This window comes from Pelobates fuscus, chromosome 4 (genome assembly GCF_036172605.1).
Source record: "Pelobates fuscus isolate aPelFus1 chromosome 4, aPelFus1.pri, whole genome shotgun sequence".
NCBI lineage: Eukaryota > Metazoa > Chordata > Amphibia > Anura > Pelobatidae > Pelobates > Pelobates fuscus.
This window is the reverse complement of record NC_086320.1, coordinates 272028639-272051847: the sequence shown is the minus strand read 5'-3', so window position 1 is coordinate 272051847 and position 23209 is coordinate 272028639. Positions and strand designations below refer to the sequence as shown.

The 23209-nt window shown below is 35.7% G+C and overlaps 1 protein-coding gene across 2 annotated transcripts in view; it reads left to right on the top strand.

Annotated features, from left to right (window-relative positions):
• The window catches only part of CNTNAP2 (contactin associated protein 2), a 1581556-nt gene that overhangs the window by 644423 nt on the left and 913924 nt on the right, over positions 1–23209 (top strand). For both annotated transcript variants that reach the window (XM_063452116.1, XM_063452115.1), the window contains exon 4: positions 11438–11585. In XM_063452116.1, coding sequence (XP_063308186.1) covers positions 11438–11585 — 148 coding nt within the window. The remainder of the gene's footprint in view (positions 1–11437; positions 11586–23209) is intronic.

Sequence of the window (23209 nt, the reverse complement as noted above, 5' to 3'; positions counted from 1 at the left end):
ATCAGCAACCCACAGCACTAATTTCTGCCCTAATACAGCTGAGGTAGAACAAAACCAAGCAACTACTAACCCCTCAAGGTCAAATAAAGGTTTGAAAGACAAATTAGGAAGAGATATTGTCTTCTTAGGGAAATCCCAGGTATGCAACAATTTTAATGCTGGCAATTGTGGGTTTAGTTCGTGTAGACTAATGCATGTCTGTTCACATTGTTTTAGGGCTCATTCCAAGACAATGTGCCCAAATAAAGCTTTTCCTAAACCCTATCTCACATGCGTGAACCTCAGCTTATTCACCGATTTACTACATCTACACCCATCACGACATTTTAGTGACTACCTCATAACAGGTCTATCGGAGGGTTTTCACACAGGGTTGATACATTTACCTACAGGCACATTGGAATGTGACAACTTACTTTCCACACGAGATGACCCACAGCTGGTACATAAACTTATCACAATTGAGGTGGACCAAGGGTTTTTGCTGGGCCCTTTCCACTCACCACCTTTTACTTCTTGGAGAACCAATCCCATTGGGATTGTCACGGGGAAAAACTCACTTAAACCCAGGTTAATCATTGATTTATCCGGACCACATTCCTCTACAGTCCCCAGCTTAAATTCCCTCATACCATCGGAAGAGTTTTCACTGCATTACGCCACCATCGACCATGCCATTGGGGCTATCATTAAAGCAGGCACAGGGGCATGGTTAAGTAAAACGGATGTAGTGAACGCCTTCAAATTACTTCCTATGCACCCTACACTTTGGCACCTTCACGGCATTAAATGGGAAGGGTTATACTATTTTTTCACTCGCTCTAAAAGCAGCCCGCGTATTTTCGACACATTTGCAGAGGCCTTATGTTGGTTGTTACTCAATGTATGTAAATGTCCCTCAGTGATTCACTATTTAGACGATTTCCTCACAATTGAGAACAACACACTTCCACCCACAAGTTTAAGACACATGTTGGCATTATTCGAGTCACTTTCTATCCCAGTCTCCCCACATAAGACCCTGGGGCCTGACACTCAGATGCAATTTCTGGGGATACAACTAGACACAGTACACATGCAGGCTAGCCTCCCTCATGAGAAAATTGAGCGTATCCTGGCAAGCATTGACCATTACCTACAGCAAGGTTGTTGCACAAAAAAAGATCTACAATCATTGCTGGGATCGCTTAATTTTGCAATGAGAATCATTCCTCAGGGGAGATCATTTATTTCACATTTGCTGTCACTATTTCCACAATTTACCTCAGACACATCTTACATTTCATTAGACAACCACGCAACATCCGATTTGCGCATGTGGAGAATTTTCCTCACTTCTTGGAACGGGCGTGCCATGTTTATACCACCTCACTCAGACACTTCACCTACACTATGGACAGACGCTGCAGCAAACACAGGTTTCGCAGCCATATGGGGAGACCAATGGCTTGGGGGGCCGTGGCCAACTGAGGTGAAAGCTCTCACAAAATTCACAGAGACCTCAGCTTTATTTGAGTTGTACCCCATCGTGGCAGCAGCCGTTACCTGGGGCCACCAGTGGTCCGGTCACACGGTTTGGTGCTATTCTGACAATATGGCTACTTGCCATATTGTCAATAAAGGCCGGTCATCATCACTGGTAATTATGAGGCTCTTGAGACGACTCACATGGGTAGCAGCCACTTGTCAATTCTTTCTAACATGTATTCACGTTCCTGGGTGCACAAACATCAGTGCTGATTACTTGTCTCGATTTCGTTTTCAGGAATTCTTCACGACACTGCCCACCGCTTCCAGACTGGCAACACCAGCCCCACTTTTCACAGACATGATAATGGATTAAAAGCCTTGTTAAATCACGCACGTCACATTTCTCACCTTGCACTTTCTGTAAATACAAGAAACACTTACGACAGAGCATTTCACATATTCAGGAAATTTATCACTGATTTCCACATTCACGACATGTTTACGATAGAAGCAATCTTGGGTTTCACTTCTTTTTGCCACATCAACCTAAAACTATCATTCAACACTATTAAATTATACCTCACGGGAATTCAACACCACATGCTTATTCAACAACCCAAAGCCACTAGTTTCTTGTCATCATATCAAATCAAGACAGTTCTTAGAGGCATTAAAAAATTAGACACACATGTCCCAGCAAAACGACTACCTATAGATAACCGTATATTTCATGCACTAAGCAACTTGTTAGATTCCTCCCCGTTTGAGCCCAGGACAAACACGGTCATAAAGACAGCCATATATCTAGCTTTTTATGGATTCCTCCGTCCCAACGAATTCACAACCAGGACTATTACGACCACTGATTACTTAAGAACCTTGGACTTAGAGAAACATAACGACCATTACCTACTCATACTCAAACACTCAAAAACCAGCACCATGGGTCATACCGTTACGATCCCTTTGTACCCTACTCATAACAAATGGTGCCCGGTACAAAATGTTGACAATTATCTGCAATCACTCCACAAACAACCATTACAACCTTTGCTAGAACTGCACGGTAACGTTCTAACTACAGCAAGGTTTATGCTCTATGTAAGATTGCTGTTGACTAGACTCGGCTTGAACCCTAGTCAATTTTCAGGTCATTCTTTCCGAATCGGGGCAGCATCCACAGCCTCTGCTAACCACATACCTCCACACATCATCAAAACAATGGGACGCTGGAAATCTTCCGCTTATACTCTCTATATACCCAATCCTGTTAAAGAATTAAGACTAGCTTTTTGTGACTTATCTAAATAAAGTTTGGTCAACGTATTATGTCTTATGGTATTTATTTTTGCCCACTTTTTACAGGCCTACTGCTCTGTCGGTTTCGGCACACCACAACCGACTAATTCCAACTAATGGGTATTTATGTTATTATATGTTATTATATGTTATGATCTCATATACGGCTATATGGCCACGACCACAAATATAAAGGCTTGGCCTGTAGTTGTGGGAGGGGCTTGGTTTCCCTATAAAAGGGCTACCAATCCAATCTCACATTACCATCAATGGTCTGGCGAGTCACCCCACCCGCCACTCCCTCTATTACAAACACCCTCTAAGGTGGGCCCACTTTTTACAGGCCTACTGCTCTGTCGGTTTCGGCACACCACAACCGACTAATTCCAACTAATGGGTATTTATGTTATTATATGTTATTATATGTTATGATCTCATATACGGCTATATGGCCACGACCACAAATATATATATATATATATATATATATATATATATATATATATGGAAAAGCAATAAAGGGAGCACACTAGGTCTTGATTGTAGTGCAAAAATATTTACTGCATTCCCAATGAATACATAGCTGTGGTTTAAGCAAAAAAAATCAACGTTTCGACCCTGCTTGGTCTTTATCAAGATCACAGTGACATATAACAAATGCTTTCTTTATATACATAAATGTGTAATAAGCTTACCAGTAAGATGATCGGACAGCCGGCAGACTGAGAAACCCGGAAGTGTGAAACACCACGTGAGATCGTGCGTGTGACGTGTTAGGTAACTAGCGTAGTTGCTAGGCAACTACGTAAACGGAGTAAAAAAATAGCGTAGTTGCTAAGCACCTTCGTAGAAGGAGTAAAAACAATCACCCGGTACACAAGAAACCGGAGAGAAAACACTACACATGCCTAGAAAAGTGTGTAGAGAGGAAGATTGAGCCAGTATCCCCCAAGCTCTGCATACATAGATCTGTATATGTGCCAAATGTATGTGAAATAAAGCAAGTGCACAAAAAGCATCAATGTGAGAGTTAACAATGTGAGAAATATATATAGAACATAGATGCAGAACGGGATCAGGCTATACAGATACAGTTAGTTAAAGAATCATTCTATATTATATACCAACATAAGTTATGTAAGGCATATTTTTACTAATATGTCATAGTTTAGGCATAGGGCTAGAGGCATAGATTTATGTTGTAGCTGGACATAGTATATTTATACTAGTGTGTACAAGCACATCCAATATTCCCATTCATGTTATGTGGACCTGGGCATCACTGTGCCCTATATGTATCTGCTTGCTATATATTAGAAATTGCTTAGAGACTTTTTTTGAAACATTCCCATATATTTAACAAACCAATGAGTAAAAAATATAGTAATTCAGATTACCCACTATAGAATGGAATGTATGTGTTTGTACACATTAAAAAGAAGAAACGGAAAATTCCATATTACTCTATCGCATCGAGACAGGGAATTGCAAATTGGTTACTTTAGTCTAAACTAGAAGAGTACTATAAACCACGGACACTATTTACAGATCCCTGGGTTGTAACTATTAGGCCATAACGGAGTTGTACAGCCATAGGAGCACTAATTAAAGAAACATGGACAAAACAAGGTTTTCATTAAGTCCATTCGGGGTCACTGTGTTTAAATGGTGGATCCAATGGGCTTCACGTTGTAAGAGCAGCTTGGATCTATCACCTCCTCTTGGTTGTGCAGGGACGTGGTCAATTGCAATAAACCGGAGCAAAGGTAGATGGTGTTGACTAGCTAGAAAATGTTTAGCAACGGGTTTGTCGGTCCGTTGATCTCTGAAAGCGATCATAATCCCGGACCGGTGTCCTCTATTACGATCTCTCAAAGTCATGTCGGTTTTGCCGACGTACGAAAGTCCACAGGGACAAGTGATCATATATATGACATGTGTGGTCATACATGTGATATAGTGTTTAATAGCCATTCTTTTACCACTATGCGGGTGGGCAAATGTCGATCCTGTTAGCATATGGCTACATATATATATATATATACGTCTATCCTCTGTCCGTACTCCCACATCTGATGCTCGCCTCTAAGACTTCTCCAGGACTGCACCTTTTCTGTGGAACACCCTTCCCTTCTCTGTTAGACTTTCACCCAGTCTCCACTCCTTCAAAAAATATTTGAAAACACACTTCTTCAGGAAAGCATCTCAATTAAACTGTTAACGGGTTTTCATTTCCCCTCCCACCATGACTCATCTCCTGCAACTATAAAAAATAACCTAAGTTCTCTGAATACTTTTCTAGTAACCTATTTCATTACCCCTACCTATACCCTTTGTGTCACTATATCCAACACCCAACTCCCTATAGCATGTAAGCTCATTGAGCAGGGCCCTCAACCCCTCTGTTCCTGTGCGTCCATTTGTCTGGTTACAATTACGTGTCTGTTAGTCCACCCATTGTACAGTGCTACAGAATTTGCTGCCGCTATATAAATAATAAAATAATACTAATAAAATAATAATATTTATATATACACAAACACACACACTTCCATTGCTATGGTAGCTCTTATCAGACATATGGTTGATTTTAAATGAACAGGTTTGTATGTATAGCATGCTGATGTCATTAAACTGCAGATTATTATTATCAAATCTTTAGTTTCAGTAACTAAAATATGCTTGCAACTATTTATAAAATTCTGTTAGCTTGGAACTTTTTTCTTACATTTCTGTATGCTGAAAAGGAATGAGAAATGTAATGGCAGCTGTTTATAATTTACAAGCTACTGTAAATTGATTTTCAGGCCTGCAATGATGGATATAGACTGAAATTGTGTATTATCCATAAAGTGTGCATTCTGCACAACATTTGTCTAAATAAAAGCTATATTTTACTAGAGCATAAATGAAATGCAGTTTAATTATCCCACAAACATACTGTTTGTTTTATCAGCCTGTTTTCCTGAAAATGCCTGATTCTTTTTATTTTTTTTAAGCTTAGAGAAATACCTCATTTTTTGAAATCATGCTTTGGAGAAAAATACTTTTTTTCATTGTTATTTAATTCATGGGGTACTTGCAGAATTATATTTAGCTATTGGACATCCCTATTAACTATTCTTGCAGATGTCTTATAAAAATAGTACATTAAAGGAACACTATACATAAATTCTTGACCCTATTGTGTTAAAACCACCATCTAGTCCCCCTGGTCCTATCTTGCCTCCCTAAATAAAGTAAAATCTTACTTGTATTCAAGTCTGTAGCTGCTGGCTCTGTCCCTGTCTGCTGACATCAGCAGAAGTGGTGGTCTGAGCCAATCACAATGCTTCCCCACAGTATTGTTTGAGAGAGTCAAGAACGTAGATCAGGGGCAGAGTCAGCACAATTCAAACACAGCCCTGGCTGATCAGCATCTCCTCAGAGATGCATTGCATCAATGCATCTCCATGAAGAAAGTTCAGTGTCTGAATGCAGAGGATGGAGACACTGAATGCCAGTGCTGCTTACTCTGCAGCACTACCCAAGGAAGCAGCTTTAGCAGGCATCTAAGGAGTGGCCAGTGGAGTTATCACTAGGCTGTAATGTAAACACTGAATTTTCTCAGAAAAGACAGTGTTTACTGCAAAAAGCATGAAAGGGAACAAATACAATAAGCTGTAGTTGGTCTGGTGACTCTAGTGTCCCTTTAAATAAAATGGGTCATAAGCAGGATTCCTGTGAATGTTTAAGTTGTCTTATTGGATTTGTTTTTCCCTTTTAAAAAATATACTATGTTATTATCAGAGATATCGAATAAAGACTGAATACATTCTTCTGGATGTTGATGTATTCTGTCACAGTATCTGATGCTTTTACTGCAATGAACACATTAAATATGAAGACCATGTAGTATTAAGGAATTATAAAGCACTAACAGTAGGTTAACCGTCCCACTTGCAAGTCAGACAGCAGGGTGTGCGCTCTTCCAGACTTCTTTGTGCCCCAGTATTAAGCAGGAAGCCTTGTTTCTTATAGAGAAGCACTGATTTCAATGCTTCTCTATCGAAAGAATTGCAGTCTCAGCTCAGGGGTTGCAACATATGAGTCTATGAGAAGCATTGTATTGACCTAGAAATCATCAACAGTAATTTCCTATTGGGTGAAGAAAACCAGGTACGAGGGACCCTCTCACCACTGTATCAGAAGCAAGTTACCCTTGTTAACCCTTTTTAGAGCTTTTTTTTTGTGGGCAGGAGGCCTAGGTGACTTTCCAACACTCCAATAATATAAACAAATGTATTTATTTATTCTGCGTTAGAGGTATTCTAACCGTAGCATTGTTACATTGTTGATCTACATCTGTTCTTCTTATATTTATATACATTTTTGTTTTGCTTTTTCCACAAAATAATTATGACCTGTTCTGGTTTTCTGTATATTTGTGACCATAATTTATCAAAAATTAGGCATATGTACATAAGATATTAAAGAAACACTATAGTCCACTTAAGTACTTTTTTGAAAGTCCTTTGTTAAACCTTCTGGCTGTCAATCAGGGAGGTGGTCCTGAACTATAAATCAAAGTCAGAGAAAATGCTTCTCATTTAGAAGCATTAAAACCAACAAGAATGAGAAACATTGGATTAGTGAAGCACAGCAATTGCCACGCATGCAAGTTAGGTCACCAGTACTGCTCCATGAAACACACTGGAGTAAAAGAGAGATCATCAATCGTTATGATCTCAGTAAGGGTGGATTGGGTTGGGTGGAGCAGACCCTAGTGCTTAAAAAAAGGTTTGTTTTATTTTAATAATGAAATGGGGGTGATAAATCAAAAACAAAAAAAATGAACACCCCAACATTAAAAATAAACAGATTTTTAATATTGGAATGTACTTTTAATATGTATATAAAAGAGAGAATGTCTACTTTTTTGGATTTTGATCATGGCCATGAGACAATTAATCTCACATAATCAGGTGTTACATTTAGAATTACTAATGTCCAAAGAAATGAGAATTGTATTTTTGTACATATGAAAACATATGTTTTCTTTCTTTCTTTCTTTCTATAAAAGAGAGAAAATTACAAGAAAATTACACGTAAATGTTTTTATATTCAAACATTTTATTCCTTGGCTCCCTTTAAGAGACAACTATTGTCCTTTTAAAGGGTTACTCTCATTTGTGCATGTTGACAGAGAAGCAATAGCTGTGCGTTGCCCAAATGGTGTGACAAACATAATCACAAACTGCACAGTGATCCCAGCCATGCAATGATCAAACTACTTTGCTAAACAACCAGAGAGACGTAAAACATCCTTTCTGTTTAAACTAGAAGAAACCTTAATTATAACATTTAGTTACTGTACAACTTAGACATTGAATATAGAGAGCAGATTGCAATCAGCATTTAAATATTAAAACACTGAAAATCAAATGGCAGATTACTTGCCAGTGTTTCGAACATAGTGGCCTCTTGACACACTTTCATGTATTTTGGAAGCTTTTCCTCTTTTGGAGGAAGATGTTCAGAATCCGTTTTTAATTTCAAGATGTTAGGCAGTGTCTGGAGCTCTGAATATTGTCTTTGGCATCCATACATTTTAATTATACTTTGAATGTTAATTTTGTTGCGTCCCATGCAAATGAGCAAACTTTTTTTGATGAATAATGCTATAGATTGTGAATCCAGTTTAATTTAATCTTGAAAATATGCACCCTCTGAAGCTTACCTTTTCACATTCATATTTAGTGATTTTATTTTCAAGTAATTGGTAGTAATTGGATTAACAAATCTCTTGTGCCTTTTTCTTGAACTTAGGTGCAATATTGTTAATCCAAACATTTTCTCCTGTAGATTTATCTGTTACATAATATAGTTGTGTGTACATTTTATAAGCTCTTATAATAAATTAATATTACATTTATTTTTTTACCCGAACCACCCTAAATGAAGCTATCTTTTTCCTTTGTAAAACATATACTGGACCTGCCATGATGTTCTGAAGTTTTGATGTATTAAAGGAACATGCCTAGTACCATAACCACTACTAAGCACTATATTGGTTATGGTGCTAGTACTGGCATCCGCCCAATGCACTATATTGGTTATGGTGCTATTACTGGCATCCGCCCAATGCACTGGCACCAGCTCAAAGCTTGCTACAAGTTTGTCTTTTTACCTAGGGTCCACTATGTTCATGCCTCTCTTATCCCTGTATGAAAGCCATTTCATTAGCTCTCCTGAGCTAAGCCCTGCATTGCAGGACTAGGTCATTAGCTGAGTGTGTCAGCTGATCACTCTCATCCTATGAGGGAAGTCCTGCATCACCAGACTTAGCTCCAACAGAGAGCATCTGGAACGGGCAGAGGCAGGGCTGCCTCCCACCAGACCTCAGGTAAGAACTCAAACCATTAGCAATTTGTTTACTAGGATTGAAGGGTGGCAAGGACACTTCTGGTGCCATACCCAAGACAGCTTGCTATAGCTCTCATGGCACTAGTAGAGTTTTTTTCTAATCATAGTTCTGAAATCAGAGTTTGGAACTTCTCGTTGTATTCCTCTATAAAGTGTGCTCTTTACAAATGTCCTTTATAAAGTCAATCAATAACAAGTTAGCCTGTCAATAAAGATGCTAAAGACTTTGAGTGCTAGTCCTAAAAGTCACCATTTAAGAGAACAACAATTTATAGTATTATGTTATTGATCATCAAACGAGTTCTCCTGTATTTTGGAACCCCATATCCTGTAGTAGTTATGGTGCCAAGGGTGCCCTGATCACCTTATTGTAAGGAGTCAAACCATTTTTACACAGTTTGACTTTTTACATAGGGTAAATTGGAAGCCTCTCCTTTATACCACTACCATCATTGTAGTGATGAAAATTACTAATGCAGGAACTTCTATTAGCTTTCCTGAGCAGAGGGCTTTACCAGTGGTTAAAAGCATGCATTGCAGGGCTTAGTTCGGGAGATTTAAGTTAAATTCCTGCTTAGGAAATTCAAATATAACAAATGGCTATTATGGATATTGGAATGTAGGTAACTGACTAAATTTGCCTGTCTTCAAGGCATTTTGGGTTGTAATTTCAAGGAATCTCCACCATGCCATCCAGACATGATGTTTGCATTATGGTGATTTTTGTAGGAATTTTCATTGCAATATAAACCAATATAAGCACATTTTTGCTATGTCCTATGCATATGATGGGCTTTGAATAAAATGTTTCAATAAAATGAAAAGCTGATAAAATAATTATAATAATGATGTATTGAAGGGGGTAATTTAATATAAAGTAATACAATGTTAGAATTGTAATTTGTTACATTTATCAGTGCAGATAAGATGTAAGAAAAGATTGAAGAAAAAACATTGCGGTTTCAGCAATGAGAATTCTGGGATTCAATTGTTAAGGAAGAGACTGTGCAAAAAAAAAAACCTGAAAAAATCCTATACAGTTTGCTGTTCAAGGATAAATAATAATTGTAATTATTTATCAATTTTAATTTTTAATGTATGTGTTTATCCAAAATATTGGAGGATAATATGCTGTCCCGTATCTTGTAATATTATTGTAGCAGACATACCATTTTTTTTTTTACATATAGCAAATAGGACAAACAGATACATAAAAATGGCCTAGTTAAGGGTATTTGTAAATAACTTGATGGCATTTATTGAAATTATGATTCCTGAAAATGCTACCCAAATAATCTATGAATGTGGGCTTTATGCATTCATATAGTAAATAAATGTGTACAATTTATTTGTGCATTGCATTTTTGTATTACAGCTTGAGATTACATGTAGTGTGTTCAGAGCCCTTCCTCCCTTGTAAGGCAGTCAGGAAATTTTACCTGCAAAAGGTACTGCAGAGTGTTGAAAAAGGGAGTAACTACTATTTACAGCCCCTCTGCAGAGATGGAGAAGGACAGTCCTTATTCTGTACATTGCTTTGCAATGCAAAATTAAAGGTACCCATATAAACATGAGCAAGAGAAAGGTTTAAGTTTTGAAAAATGCAAAAGCTTTTTCTTAACAAACAAATAATAAAAATATTATCGAAAACATTTGTTCCATTTGCTTTTGAAAGCTGTGTAACTATGTAAAGCAGATGTCTTTACAATCAGTAACTGCTATTGATTTTTTATTTGTTGCTTATTGGCAGAATAAAGCTATATCACTACCTAACGATTCATCCGTACTTGTTTTCTCTATTTTTGTGTACAAAAAAAGATCATTCAGGTTTCTTAACACAAAGGTATAACAAAGTCAGATAGTTGGACGTGTATGGTATTGTTATATCCTTGGAAATTGATATTTAGTAGGACAATACCTGTTTTGTTTTTTTCCTCCTGTGATTGAGTGGATTTTATTATTCGTATTATCACATTAGCATTCCACAGTATCTTCTTTAAGGGCTGCCACAAATCTCACTGGAGAAAATTAAGCAGGAACTATGTTTGCTTGCCAGACCACAACTAAATATCAATCAACTATAAGTAGGTAAGAATAAAAAAGAGAGAACTTTGTATTAAATGCAGAGTCACACAGCTGTCTTTAAAAGAGAACATCTGCTTTACTTAAAATATGTCCTAAATTACATAAATCTGCCAGAGTGTCTGTTATCATCGCATAACAATAAGGAATTGTGTTTTTGACATATTTCTCTTTTCAACAGGCATTTCCAGGGAATGTTAACTCCGATACAGTCATAAGACATGACTTGCAACATCCTGTGATAGCTCGTTATGTACGTATTGTTCCACTGGACTGGAATGGAGAAGGACAAATTGGATTAAGGATTGAACTGTATGGCTGTCCATATTGTAAGTCCATTTGTTATTTTTTTATATCAATTATTTAATGTGAAGTTTATAATTTTCAATTTCAAATGCATTTTTAAAATGTATTTTTTTCTGTTACAATAACATTTTTCAAAATGAACAAAATAATTTATAGATTGAATCTTACTAGTGCAGAACAGTAACATTAATGACGAGAGTGTAAGATGAGGCTAAGAATGAAAATAAAGCAGACGTATAATCAGCAGATCTAGTTCACATTTTGGCTCTAGGTTATTATTAAGCCAAAAACGTGCTCTTCTGGTGATCAAAAGGATACTTGTTGTTATGGCAACAACATACATGCACAGATATGTAGAAATGGATTTGTTGGCCAAAAGTTAGTGAACAAAACACATCAAAATTTTTCAGTGGTGTACTTTGTTTATCTCATCTTGTTTTTTTATATATATTTTGTTTTTAATACCCTATGGGGCCTTCTAAACATACTCACATTTTAAAGATGGTACTTGGTTCATACCTAGCAGAGTTATAGGTATTGGAAGTCTCCTCCTTTCATGGACACCGGCGATATAGTTCTATTTGAAATAACAATCGCTTCATTGTTACATTGTTTTATCACCGTTAAAGTGTTTATAACATGTCCTAGGTGACTGATGAATGTGGTATACTTTTCCAAGTGTTGAATTTTTAGATTGTTTTAATGTGTTCAATAACGATTGAATCATTGCCAGAAAATAAAGACATTTCATCTTTAAAGACACAGGGGGAAAAATAACTAAAGATAATTTACCAGTTGAGAATTGATTATTATGTTTAACTTTTACAATACCTTTTACAATAATCAATGGACTTTATCAGTTAACAGTCTTAAAATACTAGATAAACAAGTAGAAGTATAAAGTAGTATTAATTAGTATCACAGAACAAGAACACCTACATTTTGTTTTGTAAAGAACATTTCTGATGACAATACTAATCATTTATAATATATCACTATCAGAAAACTTGCTGATACCATTCAAAAGGAATAATAATAATACATTATTCTCGTTGCTGAACTGCTTTATGGGTGAGGAGTTTACTAGTTTAACACAAGTTCACAAAAAGTGCAGATTTCTGTGAGAAATCGACACTTTTACAAGTTAACTGTGGAACACCCCCCTGGCTGTCAATCCAACAGCCAAGGAGGTTTGCTGCCTCCTTCTCTTAGCTCACCTGAGCTAACATAAGTGGCATGCAGGCTCTACGTTAGCAACCCACAGATCTCAGATCAGCACATCCAGCTCCTCCAGATCTCAGGCCAGATGCACGTGTGTTTGACTATATCTACTAAAAAGTGTCCAGATGTGCATGTGTTTGAATATATCTACTAAAAAGGGATTTTCTTATGTTTTTGTCCATTTGAGCAGTGGACATTTTAACTTTTATTTTGTTTTCTAATGTAGAAGTGCATTTAATTTTAGTGCATTAATTTATCCCGTTTAGGAACTACATAACGCAGAGAATCAAGACCAAATTTGCCCTGAATTTAATTTTCATTCTTCATAAAATAGTTTATATATTATATATTGTATATATTAAAATATAAAAAAATATAGAGTCTATTTTCACATCAATAGTAAACTCATATCACTGTTCATAAGTATTATGAACTGATACGATGTATGCCAACCAAAGACATAAAAATGCATTTCATAATTAGAAAAGCAGTGATTTGAGGTTGACGGTTGATGAGTACATATGAGTGAGAGAAAAGATATGAGTGTGAAAGAGAAATTAAGTCCTTTATTATTATTACTTATTACAAAGAACCATTTTAGCAGAAATCTCCTTTCCTTAGGTCTCAAAAAACTATGTGTGTTCTCTCCTTGTGTTATCTGTATGAACGGCTTGTAGTGGCTTTGTATATATTGGTTCATATTTGCATCATATGCCATCAAAATCACATTCTGATATTGTATGTAAATCAAACATTAGTAATTTATCTCAAAAAATTTAATATATCTGATAATCTTTATTCCTTGATGTAGGCTATGTGTTTCAGTATATATTCCACACTTAGTAGGAGTTATGTGTCATTTAAGTGGTTACAATTTAGCACCAGATTACAGTAAGTAATTCCTCATTTATTTTGAACCAATTCTAGTGTTTGGGCCAGCTAAGAGTTCCATTATATCCATTCTTGTTGTCTGAATTATCTAGTTCACAAAATTATGCATATCAACTGTTTAGTCAAAATAAACACATGGTTATGTCATTTAGCTTGTTCAATAGTTCCTGTAGCAAAATGCATTTTTAATTGAAGTGCTTGCCAGAGTATTGAATAGCTTTGGGATTTCAAAAGATTCTATGTCCCTGCTGCAATTTAAATTGTTGGTAATTATTACATGATTTATAAGAAAACAAATAGGCCATCTGTTTAATATGCATTTTAGAATAGCAATTCCTATTTTTGATATTTCATATTCAGTTTTTTTTAGATAGATAGACAAACAGTCACACAGACGGACAGACAGACAGATACATAAATAGATATAGACAGAAAAAAACAGTGTTGCAAACTGTTTAGCAATGCATTTATTCTAAATGGTTTAATGTAATTAATTCTAGTTACTCTGGCAAACAGAGTTATTTGGCAGATGTTTATGGTCCAAGAGCCTGGTACATGTTAGGGCTGCCAGTCCCAAGTTATTTTGTAGAGCAAGAAGTAGATCAAAAAGTTCATACAACTGTATAGATAAATGACGCTCTATATAATTTTATGTCCATGCACTCTGCAAATGTAAATTGGCATTTACATGCAAATAGTTCTCATCACCCTCAATGGGTACATAATAGACTTGTGCACAGCAAAAACAAATGCATATACATTATATATCCTTAATCCGAACTTTATGTTGGAACGCAGACTTGAACAGCTACTTACCACAAGATCATGACACACATATCACGGATGAATGTCCACTCACTAGCGCTTTATTTTCACTCACCAATTACTAGTGCTATATTCTTTACTATTATATATCTATATATATGTGTGTGTGTGTGTGTGTGTGTGAATAAGAGTATATGCTTTGCTTCTAACTTCCCCCACACATTATTGTATCTATAGTATATATAGTGCAACAGTCGACAATACTGCAGGCCATAACAATGTAGCTACCAGAGAGATATTTTTTCAAATTGGTTGTTCAGGAAAGTCTGTAGCCAACTCAACTCAACTCAGTGTTCAGTGGATAGACCCCTAAACATTTCTGAAAACTCTTCTCAGTGTTGTTGTAACATTGAAGCATAAATAATCCTTTAGCCTACATAAAACTAGGGAAACGTTAGATGTACGTTATTATTTTCCTGCATATAATACTAGAGATAAATTATTTTGTACATATATATATTTTTTTATAATTTCGGCTGTTATTCAGGGCTGTATTATGTTTGTTTTTCATAACAGGCGATGCATACCAGTCTTCCTCTATAATTTCACACCTGCCAATTTCCACAATGATTGCTTACTAGATTACAGCACACCTCTCAAACCAACGCCATGAAAGGTTTTCAACACAAGGGTATATATCGCTTGTGAAAACTCTGCTTCTCCTCCCACGTTAAACCTTGTCATTTATTTAAACATTCTTCATACATTATTTTAGATTATCTACAAAAAAATTACACTTACATTACATGTGTTTATTTGTTGTTTCTCTCAAAATATAAGTCGTTCTGAGCTTCTCAGAATAAACACGTCAAAATTATTAATATTAACAATGTAACATTACTTAATTCACTGCCAAAGTACTGTATATTATTTCCTCAAAATAAATCTCAATAATAGTATTATATGAGTTCATTCACTTAGTAGTGAGTTTGTGAACAGCTAGCAATAGAATTTACAATTTGACTGAATTTTTTCCCCTTATTTTTAAAATTTTCTTAAATTATTTACATTAGTCATCAATGTATCACAAGTCACTGTTTGATTAGTAATTCACTTGATCGACATTTGGTGTTATTGCTGGGTTATGCCTTCTCCAAGCACGAGTCCTTAAAAATAATGAATATGATGATCTTGTATGTGAAAGATCTGAAAACCAGAGACTGGTCAAGGAAACATAACAAAACAATATCACAGTAACAGACTTTGAAGAAGACAATAACAATACCTTACATAGTGCCACACACAAAGTTATACAATAGGTAAAACAAGACAAAAAAAATTATATCAAAACATACATAGATACAGAGGGCACTGCTTACAATCTAAAATGTTGAAGCATACATACACAGAAGGAATCAAATTACTGATCAAATTACTGATTATATTTCCTTGATCATTAGCCGGTATTTTCCAGTACATCTTTGCACCACCAATGACCTGTTACTATCCTATTCTCCTACTCACACCCTGATTCTTGCTAACAGGACTTCTCCAGGTCTCCACCATCCATATAGAATGTGCTACCATGCCACATTAAACTCTTTCTGTCTTTACACTCCTTAAAAAGATCCCTCGCAACACACTCTTTAAAGAAGCCTACTAGCTCACCCCATAACTCCTCATCCATTGGAACTTTTCTCTGCCATCTCTAAATTACTATTTCCTCTACTTTCTCCTATCAAATATCTATCCTATTCCTTCATGTATACAAAGATTATTTTATTCCTTTACTTCCACTATGTCCCTCATTGTTTTAGGTGCGTTTGTTTGGGCAGGTCATTCATCACTTACTATTCGCAAACGTTAAACACGTTTTGTTAGATTTCATTGTTTGAGTTATTTTACCTTTGTAAAGTGCTGCAGAATATGTTGTTCTATGTAAATAATTGTAAAATGAGATACAACCAATTACTATTTCTGAACTACAAGTATTCTTTAAGAAAGTGATAGGAAATTCCTAAACCAAGAATTAAAGATTGCTGCTCTGATGCTCATTTTCAAGACTTCACTATGGCTGCACTGTAACTCACTTCCTTTCTCTGTGAGACTTTCACCCATTCTCCACTTCTTTAACCCTTTCAGGACCGCTGACGGTTCAGGACCGTCAGCGGTAAAACATGCGTTTGGACCGCTGACGGTCCTGAACCGTCATAACGGTCTGGGGCTACTTACCTGATCGCCGTCGGTCCAGGGGGGTTGCCTGTCTGCCCGGGCAGTCCCCCCATGGCAGATCAGGACCCTGCGGCCATGTGATCACTCGATCACATGACCGCAATAGGTGTCTGTGTATCTGCCTGCAGGGGGACTGTCTGTGCTGACAGGCAGTCTCCCTGCAAGTGAAAAATCAAAAAAATAAAGTTAAAAAAAACCAGTGTAAAATCAGTGTAAAAAAAATAATAATAATATGTGTATATATATATATGATATATATACATGTATTATATCTATATATAATATATGTATATGTATCATATATATAATGTCATATTAAGTGTATTTTTATATTTATATATACGTATATTAATATAAAAATACACTTATATTTAAATTACACACGAATATATACAATATATATAATTGCTATATATATGGTATATATATATTATTATAAAATACAAATAATATGTTAATAAAAATAAATAACAAAAAATAAAAATAATTTTTAATAATTATAAAAAAATATTTATATATGCAATTTTATTCTAACAGTATTTTGATATATATATATATATATATATATTTATATCAAAATATACTTAGAATGTAATGATATATATATCTATGTATAAATAAATAAATAAAAACAATACGAAATATACATATGTCCATATACATAATTACATAAATAATTTCATAAATATACACGTAGACGTCAAATATATAAATATGTATATATATTAAAATTCTACATGTGTATTTATGTAATATTTTTACCTAATTAAGTCATTTTAATGATTGCAATTTGAGGGACCTGCCTGCCAACCCAGGCCAAAAGTCCAGATAATTTAATTTGCTAGCACTGTGTTTAACCCTGTAACTTTCTATGACACCCTAAAACCTGTACATGGGGGTACTGTTTTACTCGGGAGACTTCGCTGAACACAAATATTAGTGTTTCAAAACAGTAAAACATATCACAGCGATGATATTGTCAGTGAAAGTGAAGTTTTTTGCATTTTTCACACACAAACAGCACTTTCACTGAGGATATTATTGCTGTGATACATTTTACTGTTCTGATACACTAATATTTGTGTTCAGCGAAGTCTCCTGAGTATAACAGTACCCCACATGTAGAGGTTTTATAGTGTTTGTGAAAGTTACAGGGTCAAATATAAGGCTTGATTTTACTTTTTTTTTAATTGAAATTTGTCGGATTGGTTAGGTTGCCTTTGAGAGCGTATGGTAGCCAAGGAATGAGAATTAGCCCCATGATGGCATACCATTTGCAAAAGAAGACAACCCAAGGTATTGCAAATGGGGTATGTTCAGCCTTTTTTAGTAGCCACTTAGTCACCAACACCGGCCAAAGTTAGCGTTTCTTGCATTTTTAACACACAAACAAATATAAATGCTAACTTTGGCCAGTGTTTGTGACTAAGTGGCTACTAAAAAAAACTGGACATACCCAATTTTGAATACCCTGGGTTGTCTACTTTTAAAAAATATGTACATGTTAGGTGTGTTTCAGGGATTTATGACAGATAACGGTGTTACAAGGTCACTATTGATACATTTAAAATATATATATATTGAAACAGCAATTTCCTACTTGTATTTATAGGCCTATAACTTGCAAAAAAAAGCAATAAAGCATGTAAACACTGGGTGTTTTTAAACTCGGGACAAAATTTTGAATCTATTTAGCAGTTTTTTTCATTAGCTTTTGTAGATAAGTAAAAGATTTTTCAAGTAAAAGTCCAAAAACATGTTTTTTTTTTTAATTTTTCACCATATTTTATTATTTTTTTTAAATACAATATTGGACATAATACAAATAATGGTATGTAAAGAAAGCCCCTTTTGTCCTGAAAAAAACAATATATAACTTGTATGGGAACCGTAAATGAGAGAGCGGAAAATTACAGCTAAACACAAACACCACAAAAGTGTTAAAACTGCTCTGGTCCTTAACGTACAAACATCGCAAAAACAGGCCGGTCCTGAAGGGGTTAAAAAAATCATTAAAAACTTGTCTTCAGGAAAGCATATAAATTAAACTGTTAATAGCTCCCAATTGATTCCTCTCCAGCAACTGTCATTAAAAAACACACAAGTCCTCAGTGAAAACTATTCTACCAATCTACTTTTCTAACCTCCCTTTACCTTTTGTCTCACTTTACCCCACTCCCTGTAGCATGTAAGGTCCCTGAGCAGGGCCCTCAACCCCTCTGTTCCTGTGTGTCCAACTTGTCTGGTTACAATTACGTTTGTTAGTCTACCAATTGTACAGAGCTTCAGAATTTGTTGGCGCTATAGAAATCATAATAGTAATAATAATGAGAAGTTTATAGGCAGCATTAATGACTGACCGAGTAGCCTAATTTTGCATGCAGCATTTAGTGTCCTTTTTTTCAGTCAGTTAAATTTATTAAATTGATAGTATGTGTTCTACAACAGCGGTCCCCAACCCAGTCCTCATGGACCACCAACAGTCCAGGATTTATGTATTTCCCTCTGTTATTACAATGAAGATAATGACAAAACCTGGACTGTTGGTGGCCCATGATGACTGGGTTGGAGAACACAGTTATATAAGATGTTCATAAATATGTACAATTTAAGTTTTTGTTACTGAAGAGTGAGTGCAAATTTCCTTTATCTAGAACAATGGTTCCCAACCCAGTCCTCAAGTACCCAATAACAACCCATAACAGTTCAGAATTTAGGGATTACCCAGTTGTGTCTAAGGAGTTTTTAGAAAAAAAAAATTACAACTGGGTAATCACTGAATCCTGGCCTAGTAGGGAGTACTTGAGAACTGGGATGGGAACACCTGATCTAGAAAATTGACAAAGCCTTTGCATACAACTGTTAAACTATTGAGAGACAGACAACTGGACAGTTAGATAGACATTCAACTGCAAATATAGAAAACAATCTGATTATGCAGATTTAGCCTTTTATGTGTTCTCAATAGTTTGTCCAGAGACCGTAAGAAATAATGAAAGGAAACTAAATGAAAGCATTAAGTCAGGGGTGCCTAATAGGTAGATCCCTAATAGGTAGATAGGACTATAACTCCCATGATGCTCTGCATGTCTTTAGAATGCCTTTAGAATGACAAAGTATTATGGACGCTGTAGTTTTAAAACATCTGGGGATCTATCTTTTGGGTACCCCTGCATTAACTTATGACCATCAAGGTTGATCATCACCTTATTCTTCTCGTTCTTTACTGGATATAACAATGCTAGCATCTAGGTAACTAGGATTTACAATTATAATAAAAACACTATAAATAATAATAGACACATATCATACCAAAACTGTCCAAAATTGTGAATTTAGATTTGTAATTTATTGTAATAAATATTAAGTACATGCATGCTAGATGACACTGTTCAATATAACACACATAGTTGGATTAACAATTTTCAAGTTGTTTGTAAAATAATGAGAATAGCCCCTGTGTCATTCACATACACATGTATACTCAAATCTGAAAAAAAAATGGATTTTCCAAAAGAATAGATTTCTTTAAACCCAGTGGTGTGAATATAATTGCTACAAATGTAGCTTCAACGTGCATTGAGCAGGGTGAGCATGAAATAAAGTGGAAGGCACACTGTGTGTTTTTTTATTTACTTCTATTGATTCCGCTGAGCTTATGGTTCATTATAAAATGCTCAGGTGAATTTGTACAAGGTAGTGTTATAAAGGATAGTAGATGATCATTGCACATATTGTCACAGCTGGTCATTAGGGCACATTCATCTTTTTTAAGCAGCGCTGTGCTCAACAGAATAACATTACCCAACAAATATTAGTGCAATTTGCAAGGTAATTTCCTATTCTTTAGCCCTAAACCCGATGACATTTTTGAAAAATGAATTATTGGCAGCATCGGACTGAACCTGGCATACACTAGCTTCAGTAGCATTCTTACACAAAGGCGAGCGAGCCATTTTATCACGTAAAGTAAAAAAAAAATGTGATTTTTTTTTTATACTTACAAAAAAACTCACATTTTTAGCAGTCCAACACTAGTGTATTTTGAATAAATGTGCAGGTTCCCAGGAATTCATTTACTTTTTTTAATTTTTAAAAATGTAATTAATGGGTTAAAGACTAATTTATTATATGCATTTGTTAAAATGTAATTTCTATATTGCAGGAACAGCCTTAGGCAGATATCAAGATCTTTTTATTACTCCATATATGTTTACATCTCTCCTGCAATTCCAGCAAATTTATTCCTAATAAAAAATATTTTTTTGAAGTTGTTTGTCAAATACTCACATAAGACATTGACAGCATACATATACTGCCATAGAAAGTCTTTCATTTGTTTTGTAAAAAAAATGTTATGACAAACTTCATAGGAATTATAGCTATGTTTGTTCCTCTAAACGTTCTGCAAAGTTTTTATAGGCATTCTATAGCTTGTAGTAGAGCAAGTTACTATATTAAAAAATGAATACATTTATAATTAACCAATAAACTATTGGAAATTGAAATTGTAATTTAACAAAATTTGGGTTAAAAAAAAACCTTCATCGTATGACTTTAATGAGTCCAAACTACTGTTTGGATTGTATATGAGCCCTGATTAGTAAAATCATGACCCATACTTTAAATATATAGAAATATGTGCCCACTAACACAAAGTTTACCCACACTTCCAGTCCCTAGGTCGAGATCAGTCTACACCCAAAAGCATAGCAGAGCCCCGCAATTCTGAGAAAGGCTTTAGGTTTCTCAGCCAAGACTCCTGCAAGCTCCTCACATGCGGTCCAATCCTCAGTCTCTGTAATGCCCAACCTGCAAGGTAGGCCCTGCACCATTTCTGTGTGCAGTGGGAGTTATTGCAATGTTGGGACCGGTGATGTGTAGTGTGCAGCAGCATCTGAAATTTCCAGTATAGTTGGGATGGAGTGGTCACACTGAGAGATTGTAAAGGCCTCCAGTCTAATGCAGGGCCCTCTTCTTGAGCAGAATCCACTGGTAGACTTGCACCATGTTGGCTCCAGCGCTGAGGTATGTTAGTGGTTTGTCACTTGATTGTTGGGAGATGCAGTCTGCTGACTAGCTTCACCCTAAAATCTTCAAATATTTTTTATAGTCTAGTCACTCCTTGAACTCTAGTCCTCATTAACTCAGTGGGCTCATGAAATTTTAGGTGGGACAGCACATATAGCCTCTCTCCAATCCTCTGGTCAGCAGGACCCAAAAATAATAGGTGCTAGGGTAACCCTCACTGGCAAGGGGAGAAATGGGGATCAAACCTCCAGGAAGACTAAGGGCAGAAAGATAGACTGCTTACCTCACACCAACATCACCATGTAGGCAGTAGGTAGGCCCCATGACCATACCTCACTCTAACTAAACTGAATGGTCTTCAAAAATTCTTATAGGCCAAGCCTGCACTCTATATTGGAACAGAGTGGGCAAAAAATTGGAAACAGATAATCCACTAACTTGTTAATAATCAAGTTTCTTTCTTTTTTTTGTCAATCTGGGTTTTATTGAGGCTTTGAATAATCATTACAAAAACAAGCAAAAAGAGTTATAGCACAGCGTATAGTAACAGTGAATATTGCAAAAAACTTGCACAAAACTATAGGAATGCCAGTTAAATAAATAAATACAGTTCAACAGAGGAAAAGGTTCATTGGGTATGTATGTTTCAAAGTTCCAACAGATGTGAAAATAAAATCACACTTCCACAGTGCTCACTCACAGATAGTACTCCCCATTAATGTAGCCCTGTGATCTCCACACCCATTAGGGTCACTTTCTTTGCAATGGAAACAAATACAAGATGCTATGGATTGCTGGTCACCATAGGTTCCTTGTGAATCTCACTGTGCTCAGCCCATAGGCTTTCACTACATTATATCCCATTTCATGTGTAGGCAGATTTACTTAATCAGAAGCAACAGTTCTTATACATATATTTCACCAGATAACATGTAATTATTTGCAAAATCAATATGCATTACACATAAATATGATGCAGAATTGATTATCATTCTTGGTTTTAAATAATGATATCATTACAATACCATTACAATAGTTACCGTCTTTCCCCGAAAATAAGGCAGGGTCTTATAATAATTTTTTATTTCGGGGGATAAAACGGTAGCAATCATGTGCTAAAAGCAGGTCTACGTTCTGGGGAATTCCACTGAACATAGACCAGTTCACTAGGACATGAAATCCCGCAAATCTATGTCCATGGAAACTCTCCCAAACATAGATTAGCTTACTCGTGAATGGAATTCCGCAAATCGATATTCTGTGAAAATTCTCCAAACATAGATTAGCGGACTAGTGACTAGGGCTTATTTTCTGCGTAAAAATAAGGGGATGTATTATTTTCAGGTAAACAGGGTAAAATACAAATATGTGTTTTTTTTAAACCTAAAGTGGGTTACAAATATTATATCCCCTTATGTTGTTGCTTGGGAACAATTTGTTTGTTTCTTTGTTTTTAAACTGAAGGACTGTCATTGGTTCTACATACTGGATCTTTGGGAATTCTTTG